Source organism: Atractosteus spatula, chromosome 1, assembly GCF_055471065.1.
Source record: "Atractosteus spatula isolate fAtrSpa1 chromosome 1, fAtrSpa1.hap1, whole genome shotgun sequence".
NCBI lineage: Eukaryota > Metazoa > Chordata > Actinopteri > Semionotiformes > Lepisosteidae > Atractosteus > Atractosteus spatula.
Genome location: NC_142706.1, coordinates 18805809 through 18833184, shown reverse-complemented (window position 1 = coordinate 18833184; position 27376 = coordinate 18805809). Strand labels below are relative to the sequence as shown.

The window sequence follows — 27376 nt, the reverse complement described above, 5'->3', positions numbered from 1 at the left end:
GCAATTGAAAACAAAATCCTAAATAAAAAGCCTTCTGCGCTAATCGATATCAATATTTACCAATGTAATAGGAGAGAAACATTTGTCTTAATAATTAGAGCCCACCACATTAACAGAGATGTAGTAGTAATGTTTTATTCTGGCAAAATGCGCAGAAAGCCAATCGGGCAGCCAGGCCTTTCTTTTCACAATACATCTGAAAAACAATTACACTGAAATGTTGCAACAAGAGCTTGCTGGTGTTTTTTTTCACAAGCGGTGAATACTGAATCAGGGCATAGTATACTGTATGCATGAAATTAGTTTTTATGTAATGCATTACTCATAATTCACTTTCTAGCCTTGCTTACTGTATATTGCCTGGCACTTTGTAATATTTTATTTCTACGATTCAGTAGTTAGAAGTGTACAGGAAAGACTATTCTCGTTCCTTATTAATTATTTAGCTCGATTAATCAAAAGAGCTGTTATCCACTGTAAGGAGGAGTGTAATTATTTTAGTCATTGTCTTTACAGAAGAGCAGAAAGACTTGTAAAGATTTGAATCGCACGCTATGGAATGCGAAAGCGGGTTCTTGTCGAGCATGAACGGTGCACATTTCACAGTTTGTGATAAAAAAGTGAATGGCCACACGTTTGATGTACTACCCAACAAAAGAAAACGCAACATTGAGGAAAACTACGGCACAAATGGCTGCGTCTGTGGAGCAAATGAAAACCAAAGGTTTGCAGCTCAGGAAACGAATAGAAAACACGGTTAGTAGATCACTCGAAACACGAGCATTGGTGCTGAGCTAACAAGGAAGATTTTAAGTTTTCGGTGTACTGTGCGATGCATTGACTTTACGGAAGAAATCAGGTTGATTTGATCTATTTTATGTTTTATTCTGTAAAATCTTTGGCTGATTATGTTAAAGTATTTGTCTTAAGGATCATGCGTTTTCTTATAACTGCAAAAATACAAACGTTTTAGTTTTTGAGGGGATTCTTGCTGAGAAGGGTTTCATGAAAAGCATTCCTAATAATAAAAAATAACGATCTTCACAGTTGAAGGTTTTGTTTTTTTGGTGTTCTAATATAGGTTTTTCCCTTTTCTTTTTTAAAAGCACGTTTTGTATCAATTAATGGAAACAGAGGAGTGTTTTACTCTGAGTGCTGGAAACCAAATGGAAGCACCCTGTACCTGCCCTTCACAAACAGCATCTTGGTAAACATGGACAAATATGACCAGATCAGCATCGAAGAGGGCTCCTTTTTCATAGGCAATAATTCCGGAGAATGCCTGCAGAAAATGCAAGGTGTGTTTACTTTTTTAATTTCACTTTGCTCAGGATGTTCAAAAGGATTTCAGGGCTGAAATACACAGCGATATTTCATGTGAAATGACCGATTGCCTCACCTGAGTCGTAACCGCATACAACTTTTTTTTTTTGCTTTGAGTAATTGTTTTAAATACTTTATGGAAATTCTCAACCGCGGCCCATTAATGCCACTGAAGATCACAGTATTCGCATCCAGTAGTAAAAAGAAACTATGTCCTTTGAAGAGAAACTTGAAACCGAAGCAGTTATAAAAGCTTATGTCACAAGTTACTTTGATTCTACAACTTGTAGTACAAGCTGTGATTTTAAATTCGATACCTTTAAAATTTGACTTTGCCATGGACAAATCAGGTTTCTTTAAATGAAAGGAGGTTTAACTTAGCTTTGATGTAATAAGTAGTGCATCGCACACCTCTGACATCCATGTTAAGGACTATAAATGAAACGAAGGGCCAGTGTGTTTTGATTGCAACTTGTAGTGAATGTAGTGGCACATATTCTTTGCAGTAGCTTTATTTTTAATATCACAAAGCCTGCTGAACCATCAATGTTGTTGTTGTTTTTGTAGGTCATGCAATGCACTGTTGGCGATATAATGACCAGGAAAAGAAACTGTTCATAGCACTATCATATTTCTTTGTCAATCCATCTGTAAGTATGCGATTTTTATTCATTTAAAGGTTTCTGTAGACACAGAATTACTTGAGAGCAGTCTTTCATTGTCTTTCCAAAGACAAACCCTGTTTTGGAGTGTTTTGGGGGAAAGAAAGGAAAAATGCTGGAGAATATTCATTTTGATTTCTCCAAAACTGGTGTTATTCATATGAAGTTAAATTAACACTTTAAGACTTGTGATTTTAGCACTCTGATTTATGCCTGTGTAAATAATCAAGTTGTCTGTGACAAAGTGGTCTCCTTCAGGATTACAATAGGGTTAATAAGAGGCTTGAAGAACACTGATCAGGGACCTTAATTTTCTAAGTGTCAGCTGTCAACAATGAAAAACTTTTTGCTTCACTACTTAAAACTACAGTCATAAAGCAAAGAACAATCTTTTTCTCAATAAAGAACCACGTGTGCTTATGAATTTAAATGTAGAATTACAGAAGGTAGTGTAAAATAGTTTACAGCAGATCTCCAAATCTGGACCTGGAGAGTCCCCGTCCTGTTTAACTGTTTTACAGGTGTCTGTGGTTTACTGAACAAGATAATGTACATTTGTCCACTAAAGTTAGTATTTACTAATTAAATCACTAAGGGTGCAGCTTGAATAAAATCTAGAAGATCTCATGGCCTTACAGGGGTAGAATCTTTAAGGGACGATTACAAAATTAGAAAAGATTGAAATGTCATTAAGCCTTGCCATTTAGCCTTATTCTAAAAATATCTACTCTGGATCTAACGTGATCAAGCCCAACGTCTACTTTAGCCTTGTCAGAGAACAGAACCTTAAAATATGCCCTGAATTTCAGTGATGATCATTTCAAGACAACAGGATAAACTAAAAAAACAAACAAAACAGAAATACTAGAGAATAAGAAATTAGCCAGATATATTCTCAGGAGTGATTGAGATTTTAAGATGAATAAATCACAATGGTTCAGGAACCAAAGGGGAACCCATGATTTTGCTGCATTTATATCTTTTATGTTATAAGTTATAACTTTTAAGTTATTTATAACTTAACATCTTTCCATCTCTTGCAGGTGTTCCAGGAAGTTGTGTGTTCTCTTGATGGGCTGTGAGAATACAGTGTTGCAACATCTGTGATGCAGCATTCACTCAGATACCAGTGACCAAAAATGTTTAAGATCGATCTAAATATACAGTACTACTTACCTGTATATAAGCTTGATGAGAATCACTTGGCTCAGATATGCACTGCTATAACTGTAAGATATTGATTGTTATTACACTGTCACTTTATACACAATTAAGAATTCCTTTCTGCAGAAGTCCATGTACAATATGCACTGCATTTTATTTTCTTTAAGGACCCAAATGGATCTATATAGTACCAAACTTGTGAAGCCCTTGATGACAGCTCTGCCCTGGGCTTGGCAGCAGTTGAGAATGCTTTGTTCGGCAGCTGTCTTTAGTGTAGTGTAATTGTTTGCATTTTAATCTTTTATACTACTTTAATAAGTGACTATTTGTAGTACAGTTTCTTAATGTTGGTTTACACCTTTCACTGATATTATTTTTTGCAAACTTACATTCTGATAGTCTGTTCAAGGAGCAATGTAGTTTAATGGAAGAAAAAGGTTTGACTTTTGACTTGAGAAATGCAAAAATGGGTTGAAGTACCGGAAAAGGTCTCTCTAATCCCATTAATAACATTGTAAAATAGGGGGAACATTGGTTTAAGCCCTAAGAACTTTTTTGTGTAGCAGTATTACATTAATAATATAGGTATAGTGGTTTATTTAGAATCATAGATGTTTATGGGTTAAAACAAGAATTCTTTAAGCTTATTACATGCGCTGTTTCCATGTTGTTTTTTTATATTTTTTGTATTCTTTTATATTGTTATAAATATAATCAGTTAATGCTTTGGAAACTTAAGTCTTTTCATTTAAAATTTAACAATATTAATTCAAATAACAAGTGACTGCTAAATTTTGAAAGCATCCCTACCAGTCATCTAATTATAGAAAATATACAACAAATATACTTTGTTGTATATTTGTGAGATCTGAAAACTGAATGGTGATATGTTTGTGATGTTAGGCATTTAAAGCATATCTCTACTATGTTGTTGCTGATCTTAGTAATTATGAACTAGAGTTTGTTCACAGGAGAAATGTCTTACCTTCAAACAGAAAGGACCATCTGCTACATAACTTCTTTCACAGCTCACTGTAATGATGAATAGGTAGGATGCTCAAAACAGCCTTTCCCCCTTGATTAAATGCCACATCTGTTCCAGGAGATATACAGTACCAGTCAGATGTTTGAGTACATCTCCTTGAAACCAGGTTTTTCATGATTATCTGTGCTTTAAACCGTAAAAACATGTCTATAAACACTTAAATATTTAATTACATGACATGTGTACTTTTAATCTGAAGTAAACTGCATTGAAAATATTAATTTTTCATTTTCAATAAAATTAACACCAAAAAGCAAGCGGATTTCAGTCTGAAGCCCAGGTTAGTTAAAAGTCAGAAACGTAACTAGAAGTACAGATGTTTCAACATCAATTGTTCAGAGGAGGTTGTGTGAAGCTGGCCTCAGAGGCCCATTTTCTGTGTTTTTTGGCCCAGGCAAGTCTCTTTCTCTTATTCTGCACTCTTAACAGTGGTTTCTTTGCAGCAATTCTTCCTGGTAGGCTAGCTTCACACAATCTCCTCTGAACAGTTGATGTTGAAACATCTGTACTTCTAGTTGCATTTCTGACTTTTAACTAACCTGGGCTTCAGACTGAAATCCGCTTGCTTTGGGTGTTCATTTTATTGACTGTGTGTACTCAAACTTTTGACTGGTACTGTAGATGAAGACAACAAATGGAAAAACAGCACTTTGGACAGGGAAGGCCTAAAAATTGGTTCCAGTAAAACAAGTTCTGATTTATGCAGTTTATCTTTATTTGAAATTAAAAATTTTAGTGTACAGTGCATGATTCAGAATATGGTGGTACATGGAATTGAACTTTTTTTACACTTGAGAAATATGTCATCCACACGCAATATAATCTTTCTGTCGTTAAAAATGTATTAGACTAACCACTCCTCGTGTAATTTGCTCTAAAGATTAAAACTGCTTACTTAGTTGGGGTGCAAAATGAATGACAATTTCCTTAAGTTATATAATTTATTTTTATATCTTTTAGTTTCAAGTAAATAATGACTTTCATAAAAAGAAGATAATGCACCAATAAAATTACTACGCAAATATCATTGCAACAATACAATTCCTATGTAAATAGGAAATATCATTGTATCTACAATACTCATGTATACGTTACTAAAATATTACATCTACAGCACAGTACTAGAAAAAACATTAATACTGTATTACAATATTTCTTGTTTGAAAATATCAAAACCAGTAGATCTTCATGTTAATTCCAAACCTAATAAGCAGATAAAGCTTTCTTTGTTTTTTGTTCTTCTCTAACATCACATTCATAGGCATTTGTAAACCCATTGAAATATGATCCAGGGGGGTCTCCAAATCACTTAATAGAAGTGTACAGTATACATTCAACCACCCATTTTCTAACTGCTTCATCCAGTACAGTATCACTGAGGAGCCAGGACCTATCCCAGCAAGCAGCTGATAAATTGCAAGATACACCCTGGACAGGGCACACACAGACACACGAGCACAAACTCACACCAGGGTCCATTTTCCCTGAGGACAACTTACCAAAGACCAGTATGTCCGAAGAACAGTGGTTTCCTCCCACAGTGGGGGTACATGGGGGGTACATACAAACTCCATGCAGATAATAACCCCAAAAAATTAAACCAGGGCCACAGCACTGCAAGGCAACAATGCTAACAAGTGTGCTGCCTGACAGTTATATTAAAAGTTAATCAAAAAACCTTCCCAGAATTCACTGAAATTATTATTCCACAACCTTTTTTTTAGTGTACATGGAAGTTGCTTCTGTGCTGCCATAAATGTCAAATGATTATTTGTTCTAAGATGTTAACTTCAGTATTTGATATACCATTGAGAAAATTAAATTTAAAGTGGTGAATATGTTGAACCTCTTGACAGATTATTTTCCATATAATCCTCTGAAATACTGACAATCAGGGTAAGTTCACACAGAGTGTACATGCCAGATGCTTTACAGGAATCAAATTAACTTTTTTCTCTACAAACTAGATGAACCCACCGACTATGGCAAATGTGATGAGCTTTTCTACATTTTGTTTTCAGATGGTAGCAAAAAGATCCATTGATAAAGGGTATTACAAAAATTAAATTTGATCACTGTTGATGATGCACATCTTTTTGACTTGGCCTGAATATAAACTTATTTAATCTCCTGAGCAAATAATAACAGTGGAATCCAATATATATACAACACCTAATAATCTACCATAATTGTTTTAATATATCTTACATGTCCATCTTAAAAACTCATGAGAACGTCTCTCTCCTGCACACTGGTGTAGAAAGGCTTTCCAAATACAAACGTGTGTAGACCAGACTTCAGCTTCTCAGCCAGCGCCATCACGATGCTGAGATCTCCTTCAACTGTCAGATCTAGGTCTGTCTTCAGGCTTCGAAGAGACCTAAATGGCTTCTTCCCCTTTTGTCTAAAAGTGTTCAGAATAAGAAATGAAAATAGACAGCAGTTTTGTCATTGCCATGGTTTTCATTTATATTTGAAAAATATATGTATATACAGTATCACATTCCATCATTAGGGCCACTTTGGGATAGGTGCTGTGGCTCTGAACCCACTACCAGACATTTGTGAGTTACAGTATCCAAACTGGACACTGCTATATTAAATACCACCTGTATAAGTAGGTACCATCATTAGATGGGAGTAAATCTGCCACTGATTAAGAGGACTTCTGCACACTCAATTTAATACAACAAAAGCTGGGATAGACTCAAACCCATTTGGATGTTCAACTGATGAGAAGGTAATGATCTATGAAGCCCTTGTAGCTGCTATCTATATGATAATAGACTAGGTGGGTCAGAGAGCCTGTCTACGAGAGCTACAAGCACAGCCATTGGTTTGGAGTACAAGAAAGGCAATCATTATTCTGCCACAGGTTTTAAAGTGATGGTTTCCTACAGAGAACAAATGATGAATGAAAATAAAGCAATGAGCACCTCTAGATTGAAGATCCCAGATTAGTTCATAGCTTTTTTTAAATAAATGTGGGCAAATCATGAAAATGTAAAGTCCAAATATTCATTTTCTAAAATGTACTAAAATACAAATAATATATTAAGGAGGAAATTCCACAATACATTGAAGAATCTAACTGAGAATGAAAAAAATATATAAATATATTATATTTATAATGATAAATTTAATATATTAAATATATAAAAATTATAAATATAATATAATTATAAATTAAAAAATCTCCACATTATAACAGCAAAAACTATGTACTTTAAAATACTTTTAAAATACTTTAAGTTTAATACTCACGTTTCATCCTCTATATATTTTAGTAAAGTGAGTGCTTTCCTGTGAAGGACAAGCATAAACTGAGCAAGAAAAGTACTTCTGAGAGACAGCCCAGGCTTTAGATGAAACACCTGTGAAAGAATAATAAATATATAATGGGAAAAGGTGATAAGGAAATAATTAATTCACTAGTAACTCTTATAATGGGAAATAAAATTTAAATTCTATGTGTATTGCATGTACACCATGTTTATCTCTATTTCTTTCTTGCCATTAGTCAAAACGTTAATATTTTCTCCCACATTGCAGTCTGTGACTTTTAAGAAGCCTGTCTTAAAGTCAGTAATAACAGAAAAAAGTGTACAATTCATTGACCTCATTTGGTTCCTAGTTCCTAACTGATCCAAGGATCCACTCATTTCTCAAGAGACATTATGGGGTACTTTATCCCAGATACCCACAACCCTGGTTTAAAGCATCTACTGTTATCTTTAAAAAAATGCATATGACAAAGTTTCCACTTTTTAAAAGCCTGCGATGAAATTACTTGCATTGATGAGCTGAACATTTCTGAAAAAGCATAATGAGGCCACTGGAGGCAAAAGAAGTCCTCAAAGGAAGTTTGGATTAATAACACAGGAGACTTTATATGCATTACTAATAAATAATTCCTTGCATTTACATAGCATTTTCCATCGGTGCTACATACAGTTCCCTCCAAAAGTACAGAAATAGTAAAGTCAAAACTTTATTCTAGTCAAGCAATTTATATTTGTGATCATGAGATTAATATGAATGATAAGAACAATAAAATATACATTTTGGGGTAATTCCTTGCACACATTTGATCACATTAGAACACAAACATACTTTGTGTTCAATTCAGTGATTTCAAGGGACCACAAGTATTGAAACACTCCCTTTAAGTAACTTTCAAAGAGGAAGAAGTCAGTATGTCTTTGAGGCAATACCTGAATGAAGTCGGCAATCCACAGAGCTCAACACTCTTTGTACAATCACTTGAGATGCTGTGCTGAGCCTCTTCTGTAGCAACTTTTAAGTTATTGCCTATTCTTGGGTGCCACATATAACCGGTCCTCCCATCAAGCTACCCAGTTTAACATTTCAGTCAAAAGAAAATGCACATTTTTTTAAACTCACCTGATCTAAAAATGATTTCACAAGTGTGTCTTTATGCATGACATCCTGAAAAATATTCCTGTAGAATAAGAACAAAGACAGTCTGACATCTATTCTCATATATTGCATTTCAAAAGTATGTGAGATGCATCCCAAATTGGTTTTACCAAATTTTATACAAACTAATTTAAAAAAATGTTAAGATCAGGGATGTCTGGACTTCTATAGATCAGCTTTGTTAAGCCTAGCCAAATACAGGAAACAATGTAACCGAGATTCAAGCTAAAACACAATACTTACTCCTAAAGGACAAGCTTACTCCACATAAGCTGTATTTGGTATTCTGTGTAGGTACCTTCTTGTTATTAAAATCAAAAAAGAAAACGTGTGTGTGAATCATGTTAAAATTGTAAGTTGCTGTATTATCGCCCTCTGGTGGAAAGAATGGAATCATTGCAAAACAAAGATAAAAAAAAGATCAATTTGTCTCCCCCGTTTAGCCTTAAATTAAACAAATTTCAATCTTATGTGTAGTCAGTGAGTCAAGGACCTCTTGACCCCTTTAAGACTTCAGTCCATCTTCTGATTCAGTCAATATCAACTAAATAGAGGTAGAGAAAAAAAGATGTACATCCAAAAAAAAAAGGATGCAAACTTATTTTTTAATCTGAAAAGTGGATCCTCAGATCACATTACCTCAATGATATCAACCATCCGAATGTTTAACTATAGCATTTATCAAAATATTCTTCAGGCACTGGGTTTGTAATCAGAGACTCACTGGCACTTGAAAGGTTTGACTTACTTTCTGCCCTACAGTACGCCACAGCACACATTAAAAATAAAACATCACAGGACGTACAAGTCAGGAGTGAAAGTTTCATCTGCAAGTATGATGGTATCAGGAGTTATCTCTTCATCAGATGCTGCCTTCCAGAGGGCAGACAGCTCTGACCTCATGTAGCAGCGCTGGTTGTAGATGTGCTCGTGGCAAGGTGGCATTTGCTTCACTGTGTTAATGTCAACGTCGATATGCGTGGTGGGGTACGGAGAATAAAGAACCTGGCGAAAGGGCAGCACAAAACTACCTGTGGCATCCTGCAGGAAACAGAAAAAAGATACAACACATGTTACATTTAATTCAGATAGCCGCTTAATATTTAGAGGAATACATGCCTGCTTAATTCATTTCCTTTTCTGTTGATAGTTTCATTTGAGTTTTTGTTTTTGTAACGGATTAGTTGCATACATACCCAGAGACATTCCCAGATAAAGATCAAATCTGAGGAACAGTTCCTCTCTCACTACACCTGCTAATCAGTCACATCATTGCTTATGAACTTTCAGATTTAGACAGGTAGAATCTGTATCCTGTAATTGATATCTACAGTGTATAAACGTATGAATCTGAAAAGATACGTTTTATTAGGATGGCACGTCCGAAAAAATCTGGCAAGAAAGTTAATTAAACTCCTGTACACCAATCTGTATCTAGGACTGCATTTACATATAAAATTGGGAAACTAATTCTGCAGGTTGGAATCAAACTACCTCATCGTTTTGAGTAAGTTTCACTGGGAACATAACCTTCAAAGAGGTCGTAAGATCAATGTACAATCAAGCAAATGAACGAGATGAGCCAAATAACCTTTAATTTAAAATCTAAATAGTTTATGGAATATCTTGGTGAACAATTATGACAAAATTATTGACCATTTCATGGATTACTTTAAAATACCATACATTATTTTATGTTAACAGAAGGGAAAACCATACAATAGTAAGAAAAGTAGGTGATTTGTAAGAATGAGTGACAGAGCTGCTTCTTTCTCTCAGCTCTCTGTCCTGGCATGAGCAGCAGGTTTTCAAAGAGAAAATGAGTGCAGACATTTGCAAAATGTTGTAAGAATGAAATCTGCTTTGGCTAATTTCACTGTTTCAACAATGATAAAAAATGAGGTTTTCACTTCTAAAAACACAAGAGGAGTAAGGCCCATTTTACCCATCAAAATAAACATGCTACACAGAGCTATTCCACTTTCTCAGAACAGACACAAACATCCTGGAAGAGGTGCTAGTGGGGCCAGCAGGGGGCACTCACCCTGCGGTCCATGTGGGTCCTAATGCTCCAGTATAGTGATGTAACACCGAGGTTCTGACTCTCTGTGGTCATTAAAAATCCCAGGGCGTTTCTCGAAAAGAGTAGGGGGTGTAACCCCGGCGTCCTGGCCAAATTTCCCATTGGCCCTTATCAATCATGGCCTCCTAATAATCCCCATCTATAATCAAGATGGCGCCGTGTTAGTGGCAGCCTGCTACAGCAGCTCTGTGTCTTTTTGTTTCTTTCAGTTAGTTAATGCTAGTGTGTTAGTGTTTTTTCTTCATACCTTTGCCGGCAACTAGATTTGCGATCACAACATTTTCTGCAATTTCCCTCACGGGATCAATAAAGTATCTATCTATCTATGAATTGGCTTCATTACTCTGCTCTCCTCCCCACTGATAGCTGATGTGTGGTGAGCGTTCTGGTGCACTGTGGCTGCCATCACATCATCCAGGTGGATACTGCACATTGGTGGTGGTGGAGGGGAGTCCCCATTTCCTGTAAAGCGCTTTGAGTGGAGTGTCCAGAAAAGCGCTACACAAGTGTAAGCAATTATTAATTATTATTATTATCCTGTGCCAATCTACAAACAGAAGGTTTTATCATTTTCCTACTGTTGCAGCTATAGGTGACAAAAGAAGTGTCACTAAGAAAACTACATACAAAAGGTAACACCTGGCTAATGTAAACATTTCCAATCTTCAAAGCAAAGGGGATGTTTGCTAAGATGTTGATCTAGATTCAGGGATCAAAGTAATTGTGAAGTTTACCTTGGTTTAGCATAGCTAATTAAGTTCTGGGTCAATCAACAATCCAGGAAGACAGTATATATGTAACTGGCAGGTACAGGAGGAAAGTAGAACAGACAAGACAAACAGGAAAGATATCGGAGGCAAGAGGTCCTCGTTCCAGTCCACCCAGGAAGATCAAATTGGAGCTAAGTATTTGTACCTTATTAAGAGAATTTACTATTCTGTGGTTTTTAGGGAACTCTGATTTCATGTGCAAGGAATCCCACAGTTAAAAACTTTTTTATATAATAGGGAAATAGGTAGCCATTTGGCATCCATGTTTACAGAGAGAAATTTAACTGCAGGTTGTATTCTGGTTAGTTGAGAAAGCAGCTTTGGGCCTTTGTGGGTATTACATAAGAGTTTTAATACTTGGTAACAGTTTGGGGGTTTTCAGGGTGATTAGGGCATTTGGCCTCTGGGAAGACTTATTTGTAAATCTGTACACAGGATAACGTGTGTGTTGTATGTTTATATTGTGTTTTGCTTAGTATGTGTATTGTCATTTTTAATAAATATTTTTTAAGTGTGCCTGAATTATTACTGTTTTCAATAAAGCTGTGCAAGAGAATTTATGTGCCTCTAATTATGGCCACCACTCTGTTATATTCTTGGCAAAAATCTTTATTATAATTATTAACTGATTTATCTACTCGGTCATTTCCTGATATTACCCATTTTTGTAACCACCTATTTGTAACACTCCTAGATTTTCCTCTCATTAGGTCAGCGTTGATATTGGTCTATCATTAAGAGATACAAATGGGTAAATCTTGGTTCTCTAAAGACTGGTCCCAGGTACTCACACTCATTGTAAATAACAGCACGTTAATCTTTGACTAAAAAGATGTCTTTGTCCAAGTTGTTCTTTTATACTGAAACTACACTGTGCCAAGGAACCAAGAAGCCTCGTGACCACTCTTGCCATTCCCTTATAAATGGGGAGTTTTATTTAATTTTTAGAAATGTGCTTGTTAGGCAAACTAGTGTCAGGAAATTTTCACTCTAGTGTGACCAAAGTTCACGCAACACGTTCCCTCCCCCTCGTTGGAATATAGAACATGACTTAAAAATGTAAAAACTGCAACAATGAAAACGATGTAACACCACTTCACCATTCAATGCTGAGGCACAATTTTCATGTTTCAAACACTCACAATAGAAAAGACCATTGAAACTAACAAGGTTTGTTGCAAAATCACCTTCCATACAGTAATACCATAGAGATGTCTCCCAGTTTCATCTTCACACCTGTGCAGCCTAAAATCTCTATTAATCCATGCTTGATACACTTCTACAATTCAAGGAAATAAGCAGGATTAATTAAAATTTGTGTTGTGCTTTCTCAGTGGTAGACAAAAACCAGCATGAAGCTTCCCATTACAATCATGGCAATCTAATTAATGGAATCTCTGGGACAGTGTGGTCTCTGCTGACAGGTACAAAGTGTGGGTGCAGTAACACAGGAAAAAGCTTTTCATCTTCTCTTCCAGGTAATTGGCTGTGTTTGATGGGAGCAAACAGAGCCTACTCATTAAAAAGGAACGGTTAATCTTAGGTGGTACTCCAAAGGTGAGATTAATCAATGGCAGGTACTTCAGAAAATACTCTGCTCTTCCTTCAACAGAATTAAGGTCAGTGTGTTGCAGGCAATTTTCTGTCACAGCTGTTTACTTTTGATTAAAAATGTTTATAGTATAGCTCTTACAGTATTATCCATCCATTCATTTTCTAATGTTTCATCCAAATGAGGGTGGCAGTGGAGCCGGAGCCGGAGCCGGAGCCTGTTCCGGCAAGCAAGGTGATTGGATTGCAAGCATTGACGCCAGCCAATCAAAGGACAGATAGACACAGACACACACACATCAGAGACAATTTTCCCAGAGGCCAATTAACCTACCGGTATGACTTTGAACTACAGGAGGAACACCCGGAGGACACCTACGCAAACACAGGGAGAACATACACACTTCTTGCAGATAGCACCCCAGTTTCAGAATTGAACCCAGGGCCCCAGTGCTGCAAGGCAGCATTGATGACCACTGTGCCACCATGTTGTCCAATTTACAGTATTATACTGAATCAAAATAACAAAAATCTTTTTTCCCTGGTGCTACTATAGTGTAATTACTAATTCTTCCTTTTGTCAAAATTTTGAATTTTGAAGAGTAAGCATTCATCACCATTCAAGTTGCTGATGTTAAGGAAAGGGTCTACCTTCAGCAGGCCCTGGACAAAGAGGCCGGTGTCATATCTGAAGGATGATTCTCCCCCACAGAGCCGTGAACATTTCCGTTCTGCTGGAGTTAGGAAAAGACACAGGGTTCGAACAATCTGTAAAAAAAAAAGATAAGATCTACTGACTAAAAGTTGGATATATGGCAGAGATTGAGTATTAGACTCAATACAACAATTTCAGAATTGAAATCCTCTTAATCTTTATAAGGGGTGTATGGTGCCTTGTAATAGTATCTGATTCTTGCCAATATTATTACATTTTGATGAATTACAAACAACAAACATATTTTACTCAAAAATATCAGCAAAACCCTTAAAAAAAGCAATCAGTAAATTTCAATTTAAGCCCTAAACCCCTGTTGTGATAGTCTCTGTGAACTTTGTACACACTCTTCCTGCAGAAGATGCAATATTTTATGACATTCAGAACTGGTTTGAACTGGACTGGAAGAATGCTGGACACAAGGGCTACTATGTAATTCTATACTATTACATAGGAATGCGTGCCACGAACCTGTAACAAATTGTGTTAAAAGAAGTTATCTTTAGCAAATAGGGAAGTAGGAAGATGTGCGTGATTTAGGAACACTGCCAATCTTGTTAGCACAGGGAAGTGTGATGGATAACAGAAAAAATTTTAATGACTGTTCTAGTTTAATTACTTTAAGAAAAATACACCAAGCATCTCACTGTTTCGCTCCCATGTGCATGAAATATAAACTTATTTTAACTTCTGAGATGGACTTCTGACTGTCTTTTAAGGGGAAGAGGAAAAAAATCTCCAGCACCCCTTACATTAATACTTCATGTCCACTTGAGGACATTTACTCTTTTCTGGTCAGACCACTTCAGTGTTTTGGTTTTGATCTTGTGCTTCAAGTCATTGTCCTGCAGAACTGTGAATTTTCAACCGATTTTTAGATTCATGGACAACTTAAGCATGTTTTCGCCTAGGATTCAACTGTATCCATCAGTAATGACGAACTTCCAAGTCCTTTATTATTCTAATAACATGATATAGACATTTTCAATATCAGAGAAAACTTACAGAGACAGATGCAGGAACTAGGATGTCTTTGTCTACGTTGAACTGAAGTTCCAAAGTTTAAAACAATTATTTAGCACCTGTACTTATTTAGGGTTATGGAAGCAAAAGGGCTAAATAGTTATACAATCTGTTAGTCTTCTTTAAAAATCTAATTAACATGCAATCAGCAATTTCCAGGTTTATCAATATGGAATGAACTGTGTAGATTCTAAATATAAAGTCATACTTGAAAGTGTCATGATTGCAAGCTCAAGCAGCAACAAAATACTTTGCCGAGGTATGAATACTACTTATACATCTATCTCACTATTTATAAGTTTTGCAACTCATATGAATGTTGAACACAGGGTTCATATTGTGCATTACTACGAGCTGCATACACAAAACAGTACATCCCCTTACAATTTTATGGGTTTACATATTAAGACGTACTGAATTTGACCCTCATCTAGTCCTCATCACGTCCTAATAGTAGATAAATGTAACTTCATGTGACAGGTTACACACACAAATTTTACTTTGGGATTATTTATTAAACAAAAAAAAACAGCCAACATTTAGTAGCCTTGTGTGGAAAAGTAAGTGCACCCTTACTTTTACACACTTACACCTTATCTACTTTAGGACTTGGAGAGGATTAGGTGAAGGTCAGATGTCTTCATTATAAAAATGTAGAATCTTAAGAGGGTGTACCTTTTCACATCACTGTATACCTGTAATACATTGCATTTCATGTCCATGTCATGTTCAGTACTCTCCTGGCTAGATGACACTGTCATTACGTGTTGATACAAGGAAGGTTGCATTGCAAACTACTGTACATTCATGGATGCTTGAATAAATACACCTCTATGGCCATGGTTGGCATGATTATGGCCAGCATCTTCTTGAATTCACAAGGGTTAGTCCTAACACAATTGATTACACACCACACAAAAACGCAATTGCTGCTAAATTACTGGTCTGGCTGCATAAACACTGGGGTTATCAGCATGAAGTACTGTTCTACTGTTTGAGAATGCACAAGTTCATGCATATGTATTTACAAGAACTGGGGAAGTGGGGATGTAGCAATGTTTTTTCTTTCATTAGAGAGTTAATGACTCTCTGTGCTAGTCTTTTCTGAATTCTATAGCTAAAAATTCTGCTGTGTGCTCCCTGTCAATGCTGGAACCATCCATTAAGCATTTCTCCACAAAATTTCCATTTAGGGCCTTTGTAATTTGGTTTGGAAGACATCTGTACATTTTTTTATTTAGAGTATGTGAAATTGGAAATGACAATGTGCATGTTTGAGAGTATGAAGCATGCACTGGCTGGGAAATGAACAAGAAGCTGTATTTACTGTTGCAGTACCTTGTTAACCTTCTCTGGATTGCTCCCCACCACTATAGAACAGCCGCATGTCTGCAAGTGTGAACTGATTGCCCTGGAAAACACAGAAGCAATACGAAAATATTTGGAAACACTGAACATCATTTGCATGCTCTTAAATGTAAAACAATGTAATGTTTTTAAAAGAATGGCGTTTGAATTAATTCATCCTTATAGCCAGTCATAGTGACAAGTAAAACAGCAATCCCTAAATAACACTGCTATTATAAAAAATAAGCACAGTATAATACAAATGCCATATAGTGGAGAACTAGCATATTTACATATTTTTATGGGCACATTCTTTTCCTCCTTCTCAGATTCGTTTAGGTGTTTATCCTGTCCTACAAAACTGTTTGTACTATTACTTTCTTTACAGTGTTTGTTTAACGAGACAAGCAAACCACACTCTGGCTCTGGAGCAAGAGCGATGTGCCTCTGGTAGTTACACAATGGAGGGCCATCACCAGCTGGGGAGGGAGTTTATCACAGGGACAGCAGACACAGCAGGTCTCCAGTTTTAATCCAGAACTGTTCATCCATTACTGCAGGCCTAACAACTCCACTCTGCTAAACCACTTAGGCAGAAGTCTGGAGCTACTCCATTCCCTTGAGTCAGACTTCTGTAGCACACGTACGTCAAAGCAGGGATTACTGAGGTAAAGGTTTTATTTAAATTATCTGGCAACAGAGAGAGTTTGTGATTTATTCGCAAAGGGTAACTAAAAATTGATTTTGTCTTGAGCAAATGCTTGTGGGGCAGCACAGTGGTACAGTGGTTGGCGTCGCTGCCTTGCAGCACTGGGGCCCTAGGTTCAAATTCGGTATCTGTATGGAGTTTGTATGTTCTCCTAATGTTCACATGTGTTTCCTCTGGGTGCTTCAGTTTCCTCCGGCAGTCCAAAGACATACCGGCAGTCTAACTAGCTTTTGGGAAAAATGGACCTGGTGTGCATGTTTGTGTCTATGTCTATCAATCCAGTGATGGAAAGGCACCCCATGGTGTGGCTCCCCTGCGACAGTGAATTGGATGAAGCGGTTAGAAAATGGATGGATGGATGGCAAATGCTGGTTTACTTAAATATTAAGTTTTAATCAATCACTAATTTCCTTATATATTAAGACAATGATATAGTCTAGATAATTTCATAGTTCACTTTGGTTTAGTTTACTTAATACAAAAGCAAGGTGCTGGAGAAACTATAAACTATATATAGTATTTATATAGTAAACTATATAGCTTTTACTAATGAACCCCATGTAAGTTTTAATTTGATGTGAACCGCTCTTCTTTTTCATACTGAGATCACTAAGCTTAGAAGGATCTGGATTTCCTTGGAAGCAAGCAAAAGGGTCTATACTGACCTGTACAAAAATGCTACTTTGAAATGTTTACTTCCTTTTTCATAAAATAAATGAGAGCGTATGGGAAGGTTTAAGCAAAGAAATACTGAAATACTATCCCAGAACTTATCTAGTCAAAACATTGTCACATTCTGAGAGCTTACTTGTGAAGAAAATCTTCATGGCAGCTATCTCCAATGTCGTCATCATTTAGCACTGTGTCTTTAATCTAGAAAGTATAAATTGGTTAAAAAAATTTAGTGTGAGTGGAGACAGATGATCCAAAACTGTACTAAATTATACAAATTGAAAACCCACAAAGCCACAGACCTTTTATAATAAAAATGACCTTTTATTGATTAAAATGCAAATTATAGTCTAGGTTTTGAGCGAGTGAATAGATTTTATCTTACGAAGGTGATGTATTTTACATACATTTTGATGCACAATTATAAAATAAAGACAACTACATTTTCTATAAAGATTATGATAATCTTTGAAATTCTTTTAAAAGACAAAAGTGTGTGATTAAAGGTCAAAGACACCAACTTGCAAAATGAGTGGACCATAATAAGAATTCATGACTTGCACACCAAAAAAAAACATAAATATAAACAGAGCTACCTTTTATCCAATAATCTATTAAATTGTGAAGGCAGGAAAATGTCCACGTTTATTGGTGCACACCTCAATAGGATACTTTTTACTTTGTTCCTTTCAAAACCCAAAAGGTGGCTTGTTTTTTATGAGTTTTTATTCCATATATACTGTATATATCTGGAAAGAGTGAATAGTATTTCTAAAGAACCTCCAGAAATGCAGCTAAATATACTTTAATGAGGTATTATTATCAAAATATTAAATTGAGCTAAAAGAGATTAACACATTATAATTATCTGAATAACTTTATTCCCTCCAAGAATGGCTTGTGAACAGAGGAGTAGGAAAACAAGAATAATTCTGATGTTTTATTAAACACTAGCAGGTCCTGAATATTATTCTTTCTTTATTGCTAGAGCTGGGTGATACAACAATACAGCGCTGTGGAATATAGTGTTTATGATCTCTTGGCTCACAAAACGAATTATGTTATTATTGGTAACTACCACCAAATACTAGTAATGTGTCTTAATCCTTAGTATCATAAGAAAAGCAATTATAAAATAACAATCAAGAATGCTGAAATAAACGCAAATGCACCTTCCATTCCTAGATAATGCTGTCCTGGTTGTAATGTCAATTTTTCCTTTGGAACTCACAGCAAGCTAACATTTTATAAAACCACCTCTGTGGCGGAGAGATGGCACTGTGGCTAAGGATCTACGCCTGTGTCTGGAAGGTTGCCGGCTCAAATCCCGCAGCCGGCAGAGGAATCCTACTCCATTGGGGCCCTGAGCAAAGCCCTTAACTCCAGCTGCTCCAGGTGACCCTGCGCTCTGACCCCGAGCCTCTCTCTCCTCATCTGTGTGTCTGTGTGTCTCATGGAGAGCAAGCTGGGGTATGTGAAAAGACAAATTCCTAATGCAAGAAATTGTATATGGCTAATAAAGTGATCTTATCTCTTACTGCCAATGTCAATGCCTTTTCCCAGACATTGTGTTAAAATGAAAAAGAATTTTAGCCCATTATGTCACATCAACTTAAAGGGGAACTGCAGTCCCAATTTCTCAGACTGGTTATTAAATCTTAGAAACAAAATAAATTCATTGCCGGTATAGACATTTTTGGGGAATTTCGAATGAAGTGCAAAATCGTGTACTTTGATGCCATGTTGTTGCAAACCTGTGGTATCACCACAGGCAAGAACATGATGCAGCCCTTCCTGCTCAGTGGTCACCTTAATGACTAATGTAATGTGACGTAAAAGCGAATAAGTACAGGTTGTGCAGCAGATTTCACTGCAGAAAGCTTCCAGCGTGATCTGCTTGCAGAGTTAACAAGTAAGTTCCATTTACTGGCAAAACCATCTTGAAATCGATAGCAATATTTCCATTAGATTAAAAGAGATGTTTTCACAAGCCTGCTTCCTGCTTGTGTACAATATAATAGGGCCGCTTGACGTCATCGGAAATGTTTTGTCAGAGAAACCGCAGAACATTGCGCTGCTTATACCTGGTTATTATTTTGTCTATTTTGTGATGGTAATTGGAGGTTTTACAATTGCTACTGTATGTACCTTTTACTTTTTTTGTGGTTTGAAATCCACTCACCAAGGCTGATTCTTTCTCACCCCAAAATATAAAAACAGCATTGCAGTTTCCCTTTAACTTTACTCATGAATATTGAGATTTTGTTCACTCTAAGACAATAAACAAAAAAGCTACATTACAATAATTTATAATAATTAATTATATGCACCTTGCTTGAAATCATATGATATATAAATTATATTTACTATATATTGCAATAATAGACAATATATGATATAACGGCTAAAATATTGTCATATGCCCTTTCAGCAGCATTACCACCTTGTTGACTGATGTTGTTAGGAAACTATGGAAAACCAGACCTGGTTAATGTTGAGATGGGAGACCTCTAAGAAAAATTGGAATGCTGTTGTAAATGGTGTTGATGGACCAATCGTCCATTCCCATGGACCAAAACGTCCAAATAACTGCCCCAGTATGTTAAACGTGGACATTTAGCTATAGGAGGTTCCATTCTTCAGATGAGTCTTTAAACTAATGTGTTTTAAGTCATCTGTTTGTGAAGGTAGTGGTGTTAACACTGGCTTCCTGACCTAATTCTACAGTACTATGGGCTTGTTCGGTATAGCCTTTCAGTCAACTGATGAAGCCATTCCTTACGTCCCCACCTGATCGGCAGTCATTGTTTAGTGGGGTTTTGGCACTTAACAGTTGGAATGTGTGTCAAGGGAGTGTATTTCACTTCAGTAGTGGATGATTTGGGCTCATATCCGTGTAAGTTTTAAGATCCTTCACAATGAAAAGTGCTGTGTAAACACAAGTTCGTAATTACTACTTCGGGCGAAAGGGTTCTCTTTCTGACCATGTCTGTAAGGCTCCAAGCTAACCTTCATGTGCTTGCACTTCAACCCCCTCTCCCATTTCAGCAGGCAGGAAAAAAAGCAACAGGCAATATAAAATCATTTGCCCCAAGGAACGTTTCAAAACAAATGAGAATCGTAACTCACGTCTATGTGCTCTGGAACACTGTGCGTCTTCATAGAAGAAAGAAGATCCATTATAGGAATAATTTCAGTGTTCAGCACTGATATAATGTTGTATCCCTGTAAAAAAAAACAGATACTTGCTTCGTAAGCCAGAACACATCACTGAAATACTGCTCGCTTAAATATTTCATAACCCCCTTCGCATTCTTCATAAGGGTATAGCCATTAAAGAAGTGATGAAGATGAAGCCCTTCACATCTACAATCTAATTTCTCCTTTCTCCCTCTTGTCCTCTCCAGTCTTCTGTTGCTTAAATATTCCTTCTCTTCACCATCCTGCCTCTCATGCCTCTTTTGCAACCCTGTAGTGGAACCAGATGCCAGAACACTTACAAACTTGGAGAAAGGCACCAGTTAAATTAAGTCAAATGATGTTCCAGTCACCTCCTCATCCTGTTCATCTTTCAGATCATAAAAGGGGACCACATGCAACACAGATTTTAATTTCAAATAAGTTTAGCACTGGAAATTACACTGCACATCTATCTCTGTGCAGCTTGATGGAATAAATTGGCTGCTTCTCATTCGTAGGTCCTTTTCTAATGTTCTGTTCTCCACTGTGAACTGATATTCTGGCCTTTGAGATATTTTTTTCCCTAGCATGCTTTGCTTTTATTCCTTTCCATTTCTTAAGTTATTAGTTCTCTGACACATAGAGGAGACCTCGTTAATCTTTCCTCGTAATTGTTCTGTTTCTTTGTAGTCTGAGAGAAATGCCATGGCTGTTTCTTTCCTTTGAGAATACTATTTTTTTTTAAATTATACTGTACTTGTTTTTACCTGAAGGTCAACGCTTGTCCATTTACACTTTATTTTACTATAGAATCCTTTCCTTATATTGTTGAGCTCTAATGAGCTTAAAATCTACATTACAAGGCATTCTTTCAAACATTCCCAACTTGGCAGTGTTAAAATTTAGCACCAGTCTCTCTCATTACATGTGAGACAGCAAAAAGAAAGTAGAAATTAATTTCAAATTTGTGAAACCTAGCTGTCTCTTGTTTCCATTGTACCCTGTATACTTTATTCTCATTGTAATTGGTGTATGTGGACTTCCCTATTTATTCAGCTTATGTATATAAAGCCACTGGCCAAAAGTGAGTGGTTGGGCTTATCACATTGGGCATCTCTAGGGGGAAAAAAACATAGGTTCCATGTAGAGATGGGCAGTATAACAGGTATAGACCGGTAGAAATATGTGCCACGATATGGATTGGGCTATACCGTTTATACCGGTAGAGAATGGATTTCGATGTTTACATAGACTGCGCCTCCAGAATCGTCGCAAAACAGGGTTTGGAAATTTTTACTACTGTAAATTCTGCCATATTTTAGCTCCAATTATATAATTCTGAAAATGTTATTCCTGCTGATATTTGGAAATCCGATAGGTTCAGAATTATTGATCTTCGGTTTATGACACATCTGAGCTCATTGTGGCCAATAAAAACACACGGGCGTCCTCTTCCCTTTTTCCGTGAAAACAAACGCACCTGGTTGGTGTGCCTGTCTGCAAACACAGACACGCAAAGAAATGGAGAAAGGCAGTGTAAGCGACAAGGGAACAAGCGACAAAATTGTTGAAAAGAAGAATGCTTCACTTTATTGGCCGTATGCATTTCTTGTATTAGAAATTTGTCTTTTCACATACCCCAACTTGCTCTCCATGATGAGACAGTGCTTCATTGGTTGTTTGGAAATGGTCGAGATATAAAAAGTCGGACCACAAGCAGAAAACGGCAAACTATGTCGGGTGGCGATTTTAGCCAGAGGTGGTAATACAAGCAACCTCTTCTATCACCTAAAGACGAAAGCTGTATGCAAGTATAAGGAAAGTACAAGAATGCGCTCTGAACCAATCAGGCTGCATGAAGTCAATTTTCCAAGAGTGTCCAAGTTGGCCAAGAAATGCCTCTGCATACCTGCAATCTGTGACAGGACACAATGTTGCCACCAGTGCTGAATGCCCTCTCAGAACGTGCACTGGTGGCAACATTGTGAACTGTCACACATCTGCACTCAAGCCAGACACTGTTGACAGGCTTGTCTTTCTGGCACGTAATCTGTAACCTGAAGTACAACTTAGTGTGTGCAGTGCACCCTCTTTTCCAAATTTTTACAGTAAGCAGCCGTTTGAATACTTGAGGAGTTCTTACTTTCATGCTAGAATTTTTTTTAAACTTATTTTTGTAATTTTATTTTGTTATAAGAAGTATTACACATTTACTTATTTAATCCGTGTTCGTATGTTTTTGTATTGTTTCACTTCTGCAAAATAAAAATGTGCGACTTCTACTTCAGTTCAATGTGAAATTTCAAAAATATTGAAGGAACAACACAGGCGCTAACCAACAGTTAATAGTAACCTTATAGTTAACTCCAAGCAATTAAAACTTAACAATAAACAATAAAAACTTTGTTTTTATATAAAAGACAGTTTGCATTGTTTAGCCTGAACAGAATTTGTGTTGATTCTGACTTGGTTGTGGTCTTTGACTCTGAACACACAAAAGAGAAATTTTTATTAAGAAAATGGGAATGCAGCCAAAGAAATATAATGCATTTCATATCAGCACAAATGCATTATGGCTGTTTGTGTTTGCCCTCTTCTGTGGAATGGGAACCAGCCGTAGATCACTGGTTAGATTTATATTGGACTAGCGAGTAAACTTGCATGGAATTTTCTGTTAACAAATATGTACTGTAACTCAATTTTCAGGTTAGAAATGAATACATAAATGTACACTTTCACCACAGTAGCAGTGATGCAGGGTTAAACCACCAGAATTGTATTAATTTTCTGTATTGGCTAGAACCCAAACCCATTTTTATGGGTAAAGGGAGAGTTAGCACATCATGGCAGATCATTAATCTATCACAGCACATTGAGTCCCTTAAGAGAAGGCTAATTTTTAATTCCAAGCAGTCCCACTCTCAATGTTCTTTTAGACTGCCTTTGCTGCATCACTGGAGACCTCCTGAGGACAAGGAATACTACTGGGAAATGGAAACCAAATAACGAGTCGGAGTTTATCCACTTTTCATATCATTTCTTAATACCAGGGCCTGTGAGCAAAAGAACAATTTTACCTTTTTAATTCCCAGCACACCAGTGACTGCAGTGACAGGAAACCTACAAACTACTGACTCGCACAGAAAACATGAAATCCAAATTTATTAAGCCATCAGTGTCTTTCTAACTCAGAGAGCCTGATTTACAACTCCTGTCAAAACAATTGATCCCATTTCTCTGGAACCTAATCCAAGTTATACCTTTTATAAGACTACAGGTGTTTTTTATATATATATATGGTAAGTTTTGATTTAGCTACTGCACTGAGCAGGAATAATTCAGTTTCATCCTCAACTCCCCTCGTTTGAGAAAATGGATAGACAACCACATCAGTTAAACAGGACAAGCCCGAGCGGGACATTGGAAACTGCCCACCTTCTGCATCCATATCCTTCCTTTGCGAATGATGTGCTTCAGTCTCTCCACACAAACCGTGTGCAGAGGCAGGTAAAAGCTCAGCTCGGTCTGAGGCAGGATGATGGAGAGGGCCCAGGTGTTCTTGTCCCCCTTCAGGTCCCCGTCGAAGATCAAGGACACGATGATGACCCCCTTCTCCGCCAGCACAAAGAACTTCACATCCACGGCTCCGCACTCGGCACTCCGCAGGATCTCCCCGTTCAGGGTGTGGTTGGCCAAGAACGTGATCTCGCCGTCGCTGAGAAGCACCTGCTCCGACTTCGGCGCCCAGATGTGGCGCACTCTCGGGCCCAGGATGTTGTCCCAGTAGGCGAAGGTGGCGGCTAAGAGCGGCGACTTCCCTTCCAAAACAACCTCGGTCTTAGCCACGGCTGGGGACTGGGGCGGGCAGCCCGACGACATCTCTGAAGGCTTCCAATTATTTTCGAGCCACAGCAGCAAACACGATGGGGTTTTCCATCACGTTCAAGCTGCAGAACAAGAACAGGCAGTGTGAGAAATAAGGCACTTTAGTACCATTTTAAGCTTCAGAGCCTAGTGCTCCTCAGCTCCTTAGGACCAAGGTCCAGCAGGCATGGGTGATGTTAAATTCCTTCAGATCAGTGAGTAATTGGTTCATTTATTATAATCTTAAATCAGGAATTTTAGTGGCATCAGCCCAAAGACTCATTAACCTTTGAACAGTAAAGAGGGTACCTTTTCAAGTCTTCCACACAGACCATGGTACAACCAGTCTTTGCCAAATGTGAACAAGTTCACTGTACTCTGTCAATCCACTCTAATGTTAGAGTAACAGGTTAGGTGCAGATCTAGACCCTATCTGCTCTGTATTTAATCTATATAATCTACTTTTTAACCGAATTAAAACGGCTATATATAGTTGAAATTGAAAACATATCATACATGGGAACCAGAGCACAGCCAATCTCAAAGAGTAGTCTGCACTTTAGATCTAATTCAGATTGTATTAAATAGTGCAGTTAGTCAGAAGTGGATTCTGCAAGAGTCTTTATCTATTTACCCCCTACCACATAACCTCCAGTATCCCACAGTAATTGTTACCATGGGCAAATGGGCTCCATCTTCAACGCAACTTCAATTTCAACTGGAAGTACGTTTATTGGCAATTCTGCAAAGTGGTGGGCAAACTACATGATCTGATTCTGAAATGAAAACACTACTTCATGCCTGAAGCTATTAAATATATCCAAAATATACCTGTGAGTGTACTCCTGCTGTCTTCTCAATCACTCCTGCCTTGTTTTTTTAAGACACATCACATAAGAAACATGGCATTTTTCCATAGACATGGACTCCATCATAGATTTTTATAGACATTTCTCTATGAGAATGTTTATGCATTTTTAGAACCGTAAGTGCATGGTAGAATATTTCACCATTATCTTTTTGCCTACAGGGAACTGTAACCAAAGTGTCTTTTAATAAGTGTTGACATAGTAAACCTGACTAATGAGAAAACCATTCTTCGGAGTGGGCGCACTGATTAATTGGATTAATTACAGCACTTTCAAAAATGAATGAGCTGCCACTGAGTATAACAATCAGAAACTGTTTTTGGTGGTGGAATTAAAGTATTGTTTAAATATATGGGCTTTAGTGAAGCTGAGTGAAGCTCTTTAGTTTTTGCCGTTAAGGTTTACGCATTGAACAGAACATTACAAATTAAACTAATGGAACTACGGTCTTCTTCACCTACACAATACCAGCCTTTGTAAGCAGAAATACCCTGGATTCGTGCTAACGCGATAATGTAACATTCTTAAAGGAAACGCAGAAAACTTTACAAATAATACACAAATATTTATCTGTCAGACTGCTTTCCCAAGCTGATAATTTAGCACTGCAGAAACTTGAAATGTTAGCCTCCTCTACTTCTGTTTCTGACAGACACTGTCGAACAATTATAACACAGAGCCAATAAAATCAAGTCTGCCTAGATTTTGGTCTAGAAGAGTATATTCTGTAGATACTTTGAACAAAACAGTATATTAAGAGTACCACAGTGTATTGGGTATTATGAATTCATTAACACTAAAAATAGAGAATAGAGTACATTACATACACTAATGTAGTATACAGTATACGGCTTAGGCTTAATTCATACTAAAATTGTTATATACTTTTAATTTTAGATTTTTTATGTTATTTGTTTCCTTAAATTACAAGAATTCAAATTCAGACCAACAGCAGAATCTTCTCTGAAGATTTCCAAACTACTTCGTTTCAACTCTTGTCCTACTCCTGCCAAAATCTTACCTATTTGTGTACAAACACCTATGATGCTTTGTCTACTTAATAAGAAAACAGCCTTTATAATAAGCAGCCTCATAAGCAAAGACTGTAGCTACACGGCTTAAGCTAACGTAGCATGAAATAAACACAAATAATGACTTTCCTTTGCATATATTGTTCCAGTTAAAAATCAATTAAACCATATTCTACGTTTTTTTGTGTGCAATTCAATTGTATATTTAGCTTCCATAGATTTAGTGCAGACTAATTTTTAAAACAGAGAAGAGAAGGACAACACGAAAGCAAAAACATTTTTCTGTGTAAAAAAACCAAGGACGTTAAAATTATTGATTCACAAGATTTAAACACTAACCGGAAAATCATGATCTCAAATCCCCATTACTTCATCGTACTGATTTATTGTAATGAAATGCAGACCATTATAAAAAAGATAATAATTATTCACTTTAACTAATAATCTCATGAAAGCCTGGCTGAGTGGAAAGAAACCAAACAATATGTAGACACAACTTCTCTTTAGGTTCTTGTTTGTATAGTTGCAGACAATCGTCATATGATGCAAACACAATATTGTCTCCAGTATATTAATCTTGACGTGCTTCTAAATCTTCTTGAAGAAACCGTTCAGAAAGGTTCTGGAGTATAGTCAACTTACTCCAGTAAATCTGAATAAAATGAATACATATATTAAAAATAACACGTTATTCATACAACTTTCATTCCCGTTTCCAATACAGAACATTCGCAACTGCTCTTACCTCTCTTTTGCTGTTTTGTATCACTTCCCGAATTCGGAAGTCAACAACGCTGAAAAGGGAAGACGCGTGGCTCTTTCCTCAGATCTAAAACCTGTATTGCCCCCTAGAGGCAAATGAATAGTTTTAAAGCCTTCTATTACTGTATTGAGATTATTTAATTTTTATCTACACACTTTCAACACG

General features: G+C 36.8%; 2 protein-coding genes across 2 annotated transcripts; one reads left to right on the top strand and one right to left on the bottom strand.

Annotated features, from left to right (window-relative positions):
* Positions 1-209: 209 nt before the first annotated feature.
* LOC148840701 (uncharacterized) lies at positions 210-3883 on the top strand. The gene is made up of 4 exons (XM_088922587.1): positions 210-756; positions 1107-1298; positions 1891-1973; positions 3029-3883. Exons 1-4 carry the CDS (start codon positions 555-557, stop codon positions 3065-3067), a joined length of 516 nt encoding a protein of 171 aa, XP_088778713.1. The 5' UTR covers positions 210-554; the 3' UTR covers positions 3068-3883.
* Positions 3884-4891: 1008 nt separating this feature from the next.
* c9orf72 (C9orf72-SMCR8 complex subunit) lies at positions 4892-25420 on the bottom strand. Its single transcript, XM_088924906.1, has 10 exons — positions 25380-25420; positions 24120-24631; positions 20634-20729; positions 17641-17705; positions 16115-16187; positions 13690-13806; positions 9440-9675; positions 8599-8656; positions 7459-7568; positions 4892-6598 (listed from the first exon to the last, which is right to left on the bottom strand). The coding sequence occupies exons 2-10, from the start codon at positions 24561-24563 to the stop codon at positions 6412-6414; spliced, it is 1386 nt and encodes a 461-aa protein (XP_088781032.1). The 5' UTR covers positions 24564-24631; positions 25380-25420; the 3' UTR covers positions 4892-6411.
* Positions 25421-27376: the final 1956 nt, after the last annotated feature.

Coding starts and splice junctions, on each gene's coding strand:
- LOC148840701 (XM_088922587.1), top strand. CDS start 555: ATGGAATGCGAAAGCGGGTTCTTGTCGAGCATGAACGGTGCACATTTC. Junction 757..1,106: donor GGAAACGAATAGAAAACACG/GTTAGTAGATCA, acceptor CTTTTTTAAAAG/CACGTTTTGTATCAATTAAT. Junction 1,974..3,028: donor ATTTCTTTGTCAATCCATCT/GTAAGTATGCGA, acceptor CATCTCTTGCAG/GTGTTCCAGGAAGTTGTGTG.
- c9orf72 (XM_088924906.1), bottom strand. CDS start 24,563: ATGTCGTCGGGCTGCCCGCCCCAGTCCCCAGCCGTGGCTAAGACCGAG. Junction 13,807..16,114: donor ATCCAGAGAAGGTTAACAAG/GTACTGCAACAG, acceptor TTTTTTTTACAG/ATTGTTCGAACCCTGTGTCT. Junction 8,657..9,439: donor GAAACTTTCACTCCTGACTT/GTACGTCCTGTG, acceptor CTTATTCTACAG/GAATATTTTTCAGGATGTCA.